Here is a 7,605-nt window from a genome sequence, read left to right as displayed (position 1 = left end):
TTTGTCCACTTCACCCGCACCATATTTTTCTGTTTTAAATATATTTGTTTTTAAAGTATGCTTCTCAGTATGTTGTGCATGCTGTTGTAGCCTCATGCAATTTCCTTCACGATTAAGAAAGTTTTCATCATGTCCCATTTGAGAATATTCTCATCATACTTTCATAATTTATCATTTTAATTGTGAAACAGGTAGAGATATGTGAAGAACAAAGATGATCTGGAATAAAAATTTTTAATCAGTACACTGTATATTCAAATCTACAATCATGGAAAACCACCCTGTTCAATTACCAGACACTCCTTTCTGCTTGATTAAACAAATTAAGGGAAAACCAGGATTAAGATGGGTCTTTTTACAGTTTTGATACATGTCTGCCAACAACACACCTGTATTACATCTAAATCTCATACACATTCAGAACCAGATTACACTAGTTCTGTAGAAAAACAACCAACAGGAAGCAGTTTCACTGGTTGCTACGTGTTATTTCTTGGCTTGGACATTTTTAATAAAATAAATCCACAATCCAGAATTCTTAAATTAAATACATAAAAATAATTGAACAAGTTCCCTTCAACTTTATCTCAATCCACCCCTTCTTCTGGATAAATATCTTAGAGTGACTGGTGAGGTTCCTTTCAGTCCAAGGTACTTCAACGGTGGTGGTGATTGTAAACAAAAACAGACCGTTTCTTACCATTGCACTTAAAACTACTTACGGCTGTCCCTTTCAGGAAACTTCAAATGCTTAAAATGCTGCAAAAAAGGCAGCAGACTATGAGCAGGTCTTACTCTCCTCTCAATAAAATACACAGGAATAGACATTTATTTTACAGTAACTGAAGACCATTCCACTGAATAATTAATGTATACTACTCTAACCTAAAACATGAAAATATTTTCCTGCACTTTTGTCGACATACTGTATATGTTGCCATGTGCTTGCAGCACATGAACGATCTTAACAAGAACAGCCTTTCTTTTCTGCAGTAGTAAAATGATCCAAACAGGTCCATAACTTGAAAGCTATTCAGCTAGCCACACATATCGTTGAGCAAACAACACAAACACTAACAAGGAAGGCATTCCCACATAATATATATGACAGATTTCTTGATAAAGCCAATTTGGCACAATGTAGCCAAGTTTGAAAAGAAATACTACAGATGGCCGTGTCATTCTGTCCTGTAACGCTCCAATCACAGGCTGCACGGGAGCACATAGTGAAGCTTTCGGCTTCACTACTTAGATGAACCTTGCGTATACTGTTAATACAATAGCCCAATTTGGTATTTTAAACCAGTTCAAAAATGAAACAAAACAAGTAATAATTCTGACTTTATCAATCTTGATGTGTCTTCTCTTGAACAACTTTGTATTCGTACTGAAAGAAAGAACATAGTATTAGAAGAAAACCTCAAGTTAAACAAAGCAGTATGAAAATACTTTTACAGGTGTCAACCTTGCAGGACTAAAAACCGCAGCCACTATGGCTGAAAGCCCTAATCTCAATGGATTTTTTTTCCAATGCTTAATGAACTTGCTTCTACAGAAATTAACGACAATTTTTTCTCTTTGGTTCTTGTTTGCCAAAAAAATGTGAGCTACATTTGGGTGACACTAAATGACAGTAAGCAGTAAATATCAATTTAAATTTTTCACATTGTATTTTCCAGAAAGCTCAAGGAAACGAGGCATACTGCACTTGATTCTGTGCACATTACATAATTTTAAAAAAGGACCAAAACATCATACTAAGACCCTTGTTGCCACTGTAGCATCAACTAACCACCAGTTGTTAGCACTCCAGCCGCTGTTAAATGAAGCATTTGAACAATTTACTGCTCCCACCTTATACTAACACGAGTAATGTTTTTTGGGGAATGATGCAGAACATTTTTATCTTACCATAGCTAGCTGACGTCCTATACTTCCCATGGTTATTACTCCAGCAAAAAAGATGCACGGCAACCATGAACGTACGTAGAGAAAGTCAGGAGAAGTATACCTGAAATAAAACAGAAGCGTGGAAGGTGAAGGAAAACCACAAACATTCATTTAGCTGACACTAAAAAGGCAAGCGTAGATGCCAAGAAAGTGACTGTTCAAAGTCATTGAGTTTTTAAAACCGGAATGTGATGATACAAAACTTCTCTGAACAGCAGCAATGTCCTTCATGACTTCAGCTGTGCACTGCTACAAAGAGCGCCGTGTTCCTCGAGAACTTACTGGAAAAGTCCATTATAAACCAACAGCTGAGTGGTGAGGGTGGCCAGGAAGGCAATGGCAAAGCCCAGGCCAAGCCCGCTACAGGAACGGTCAAAGGTCCACCACAGCCCAATGGACAGGGCGGCCAGGGTGAGCGACAGCTGGACATTGTTTGCGAAATCCACCTTCTAGGACACCAGATAAAGAAAACTCGCGAAAGTGCTGAAAACATTACATACACACTATAAGACAGTAATATAATTAAAGTGGCATTTATGTACTTACAGTAGATATTTACCTAAACACATAACAATAAAGAGAGAAGCAGCCATAAAGGATACTGCACTAGCATGGTTGATCCCCACAAAGACTGCCACACAGCGCATGACACTGGACCACTCGCGCTTGAACTTGTGTGGCTCACCCAGGAGGCGGTCGATGCAGGGGTACAGGAGACCGATCACAGCTGTGCACATGAAAGCAACATGCAGTCAGAAGGCTGAGCCACACACTTTATACTACTTTTGAGATCATATCTTTTGTTTCGTTTTCAATGCAAGAGAGATACGAAAAAAAAAAACAAAAAGCATTCACAGTTAAAGCACAAATTGTTTGCATGCCAGAAACAAAATCTGATGTATTTAGCTAACAGAAATTAAACATGAAAAGCTATTTTTCAGAAAAATCTGAGTTATATTAAGCGGCACACTCCACTGCTGATGTTCAAGGTTTGGCGTTTAAATTGTTTTAAATCTATTCACTTAGCTGACACTTTTCTCCAAAGTGACTTACAATAAATAACCTACTTATACACCATCAGATGGGCTTTGAACTGGAGTCCTTCGAGTGCAAGCTAGCTCTAACCACTACACCACCTGCTGCCCATTTCATGTAACACAGGATGGACAGGCAGAGAAACCTGATATGAAGACTTGATCAACACCCAGTTTCTCCAACATGCTGCTGGAGCAGAAAAATATTGTAATCCCACTAATGCTCAATGAACACATAACTCTAAAAGGTAGATGGCAGCTTTAAGATGATGAGGTGCACTAATGGAGACAAATTAATGTAATTTAACTGCAGTCAACTGGGAGAACACCTTGTCATTGCCTTGTGTATTTGAGGTGCTTAAAATTTAGCAATCAAGTTAGTTAGTTACTTTGTAGACAATTTGAAACGACAATTAATTCAGATTCATCCGAGAAACTCACTGCACCATTAGTTCATATTTACAAATAAAGTGTTGTACACTAATACAAAATATAACAGACCAAAAGCCAGAGATACTGTTCCCTGACCAGTATCACATTAAACACACTGGATTTAATAACAGTTTGTTCAAGAGTTGAACTGCATAAGAACGTGTTGGTAACAGAGAACACAACTAGAATTTCAGGCAGCACCCGTGTTATCCTAAGCTAATGAGCTGGAGCTCCGCACTGAGCACTGGGTGGCTGACAGAGAAGGCAAGACACTCATAGGGAGAAGCGTCAGTCTTTTCTGTGGGTCTCCATCTCTTTTTGTGTCCAGGGCCAATACAGGGCACCCACAGCTCCTGGATCTGAGAAGGTCCAAGATCAGCGAGCTGCTAGCCTAACCAACAGGAGGTAGTTTCACAGGTTACCATTTGACAGTTTTTATTGCTTCATATTATCGCCTTTATCCTCACTAGCCCTTAGAACGGAGAGCTGGGGGCAGACGCTGATGGCACGGCATGACCCTCCCCAGCTCAGCTGAACCGTCGAAGGAAAAAGCACCTCCACACAGCACAAAAGCGCCTGGGGGGTGAGAGAACACGGGTTCAATCCCCACTCAGTCTGTGTGGAGATGGCATGTTCTTCCTGTCTCTTTCCTCTGGGTACTCTGGTTTCCTACCACAGTCCAAAGGCAGTTAAGGTGTACTGGTTATGCTAAGATTTCCCTTGGCATGTGAATGGGTGAGTGACTGTGTGCATGTGTGGCTACCCAGCAATGGTCCTGTCCAGGGTGTAAACCTCGTCAGCCTTTTGCCCAGTGATTCCAGGATAGGCTCTGGTTCACTGTGACCTTGATCAGGAAAAGCAGTTTTTGAAATTGTACGGAATAAATTTCGCAAAGGTCACAATCAGCACAACTGGAGCACTACCACTTCCACCACAGTCAGAAAAACGGCAAGGCAATTCCACCCACACCAGCAAGATACAGCAACTTATAAGGCAGCTGCTGCTCATTAGCTGAGAATAACTACATTTTTATCAATGACTGGCTGTCACTCCATTCGCATCTCTGCCGTCATACATACAGGGCCCAAAAAAATCAATCATATTTTTCGTATTATGAAATACTATTGTATTTCAGAATTCATTTTATAACAGAAGGGCCACTGTAAAGTGAAATAAATGTATTATGTTACCATTGTAATGTTTTGGTTTACTGCGCTAAGCTTTTACTGACTATGATGTATTGGGTGGATTTATCAAGAATGTCGAGTTACAAACTGACTTTCAGTCCCAACTGTGTTTATAAGATGAGGCACAACTCTTTATCTGCTTCTGGTTCAAGGCACAATAGTACGTATGCAATGAATAACCTTTTTCAGGAAAGAAAGTGGACCAGTTAATAAGGATGGAACAAGTGTACAGTGGAGTGTAGTATTGTTGACAGTTTACCTTAATTTAAACTTTACAATGAAGCCAGACAACTTTTAGTCTTTCTCTGATGTTGAATTCTAAAGAACTACCTGTGTTTATAGCAATGGGTGATTGTTTCAAAATCCCCTTTTGAAATTAGTGTAGAAATGCTACACTACAGTAATTCTGCACTGGCTTCCCACAGCTTCCCGGATCAAATTTAAGACCCTGGTTATGGACTATAAAGGTATCAATATGTATCAATATAAGTCTCTCACATATGCAGCTTTGTCTCTTTCTCCTAAGGTAATACACAAATTGTATGTTCTATGGGATGTATATTGCTCTGGTGAAAAGTGTCTGCTAAATGAATAAATGTAAGTGTAAATTAATTCCTTACATTTGTTAGTCCAACAAAAAGCTGGAGAACAAAGAGATCCATCTGTATAAATGGCTATGCTGACGTTAGTAAAATCCAGAAAGTATTACTGCAGGAGGATGTGCACAAATCACCAGCCCACCTGAAGCAGTTCCGCAGCAGGGGGGGACCCACCACGCTGAAGAAAAAATGCTGGCAAAGCCATCAGGTGGGAAGAGCGTGACATTCCTCTGAACCTGTAGCAGGTTCAGGACCAGAGCCAGGAAGACACCAATTAAGAAGAGCAGCAGCCCACGGATGGCCAGGTTGGCGGTCTGGTCAGCGATGGCTGCATTGTACGAGCCCTGGCGGGGGGGCACGGCCTCTGGCCGCAGGGCCTTCGACGCTGTTGCATTCCCTCGAGGCATTTATACACGTAAGCATTGGCAGGGGGCAAAAGGAAGCGAGGCCTCTACCTTTTACTGTTGCTACTGCACATCACGATGACCCTGAAAGAAAGCATTGCAGAAGTCAGGATTTTTGTATATTCAGCTCATGAAACTCCTTTGCTTTATTTAACATAAACAAAAAAAAAACAGTATGTATCTTTAAAAAAAACCCTACTGTGTACAGAACTTTTCCACAGTACTTGTTCTTCCTTCGCAGTACAGGTTGGCATTATGTAGTCACTTCACCTGGTTTGTGTAGTCAAACCCGAGATGCTGATTCACACAGACGTGTGGTGAAAAAGACCCCTTCAATATCACAATTTAGCACGAGAGCACAGACGTGAACAAATGAGCACCCTTACAAATTCAGCAACGTGAGATCAACGACTCTCATACAGCAGTACAAACAAGACTCTGACTCTAGTTTAACTGTGATGTAGAAGCGGTGAAGTTAAACATACACATGCACACACCGTCTGAAATCGCTTGTCCTAAGTGGGGTCGCAGGGAAGTGGAGCCTAACCCGGCAACACAGGGCACAAGGTTGGAGGGAGAAGGGACACACCCAGGACAGGACACCAGTCCGTCGCAAGGCACCCCAAGCGGGACTCGAACCCCAGACCCGCCAAAGAGCAGGACCCAGCCAAGCCCGCTGCGCCACCGGGCCCCGGTGACGTAAAACAATCTTTGGGAATACTTCTGTTGCATGTCCTGTGCGGCGAAAGCTGCAGCACAAAGAGGGCCTCTGAAAACCTTACACTACAAATCCCAAAAAGCGTTTCCCTCCAAAAAACAGGTGGTCCCGATTTACGATGGGGTTACGTTCCCCGAAAAACCCATCATAAGTCGAAAATATCGTAAGGTGAAAACGCATTTAATACACCTAATACACAACTCTGCGTGACAGACTGGGAGATGCGGATCGCTGTCGCTGCCCAGCATCGCATCACTCCACATATCGCTTACCAGGGAAAAAAAAATCTAAATTCAGCATCTGAAGATCGGTTTCTACTGAATGTCTATTTCCAGCTCACCGCCGTAAAGTCGAAAAAAATCTCAAGCCGAACCATCGTAACTCGGGGACAACCTGTACAAGGAAGAACGCAGCACTTCATGGCAAAAGGTGCAAGTTGAACTTCTCCAGCCACACATCATACATCTTTGAGCCTGTCTGGAGTAACAAGAGGTACACATTCACATTTAAATTCACACTTACACGTACAGCAATACCCAGAAAACTCAATTCACTTCCCACCCTCGACAGGGCTGCAGTCTGTGGCCCCCCCTCCTCTCCAGGGATCATTCCCACTGTGTTCAGAGTGTGTCATGATAGACACGCAGTGAAGAGAGAGAATTGAGTTACAGAGCGAGGAGGAACGTGACACACACCATTAACTTCAACACCATTTAGTACTCTCAATGCGACATGACAGACACAGCGAACTCCCACATACTAATATAATTCTGTAATACATATGAAAGGGCTCCCCGTGCCTCTCACTTCCGGGATCATCCCCCCCGCGCCTCCGCTCCGCAGGCTAGCTACTACTTGCGTCAATCACCACGACGTCCTGCGCCATCTGTAGCTGCCGCGTGTGTGTGTGTGCGAGTTTGTGCTCGGTGTGAGGAGACTCTCCGGCGCGTTTTTTAACGCTCGGTGAGAAAAACGCACAGGCAAAAATACCTGTCCGAGCCATTTCGGAGCCTCCAGCTGAGGGACCACATCCTTCCGCCGTCACACACTCACCAACAAGAGTCGAGCATTTGACATCCAATCGGATTTCAGGAGTTACGTCATTTCCTTTTACAGCAACGCGCAAACGCAGTCCGTGCAGGAGCCATAGAAATGGTCGTCAATGACAACGGGGGGAACAATAGCAGCAACGTTCAGTCGGAATAGAATATTGAATACTTTAAATCAACTTACCAAATTGAAAATTCGGGAAACATCTTGATTTAAATTTACATAAGAGGA

General features: G+C 42.4%; 1 protein-coding gene across 3 annotated transcripts; it reads right to left on the bottom strand.

Annotated features, from left to right (window-relative positions):
- Window positions 1-215: 215 nt before the first annotated feature.
- On the bottom strand, window positions 216-7,391 carry insig2 (insulin induced gene 2). Of its 3 annotated transcripts, none has more exons than XM_018732277.2 (6): window positions 7,303-7,391; window positions 5,345-5,690; window positions 2,553-2,677; window positions 2,233-2,399; window positions 1,912-2,011; window positions 216-1,387 (listed from the first exon to the last, which is right to left on the bottom strand). In XM_018732277.2, exons 2-6 carry the CDS (start codon window positions 5,607-5,609, stop codon window positions 1,346-1,348), a joined length of 699 nt encoding a protein of 232 aa, XP_018587793.1. In that variant the 5' UTR covers window positions 5,610-5,690; window positions 7,303-7,391; the 3' UTR covers window positions 216-1,345. The 3 variants fall into 3 exon arrangements, with proteins under 3 accessions (XP_018587793.1, XP_018587792.1, XP_018587794.1); XM_018732276.2 differs by having other exon boundaries at window positions 7,315-7,391; XM_018732278.2 differs by lacking the exon at window positions 216-1,387 and having other exon boundaries at window positions 1,948-2,399; window positions 7,315-7,391.
- Between the last annotated feature and the right edge of the window lie 214 nt (window positions 7,392-7,605).

Source organism: Scleropages formosus, unplaced genomic scaffold (assembly GCF_900964775.1).
Source record: "Scleropages formosus unplaced genomic scaffold, fSclFor1.1, whole genome shotgun sequence".
Classification (NCBI taxonomy): Eukaryota; Metazoa; Chordata; class Actinopteri; order Osteoglossiformes; family Osteoglossidae; genus Scleropages; species Scleropages formosus.
Note: the sequence above shows the minus strand (reverse complement) of the source record. Positions and strands in the feature narration are given on the sequence as shown.

Bases quoted from the DNA above. Each gene is read 5' to 3' on its own strand.
- insig2 (XM_018732277.2), bottom strand. From the start codon at position 5,609: ATGCCTCGAGGGAATGCAACAGCGTCGAAGGCCCTGCGGCCAGAGGCC. The intron at 2,678-5,344 runs GTGGGCTGGTGA...TCATGTGCACAG, and splicing joins CTGCTGCGGAACTGCTTCAG to CTGTGATCGGTCTCCTGTAC. The intron at 2,400-2,552 runs GTATCCTTTATG...CTGGTGTCCTAG, and splicing joins GGATCAACCATGCTAGTGCA to AAGGTGGATTTCGCAAACAA.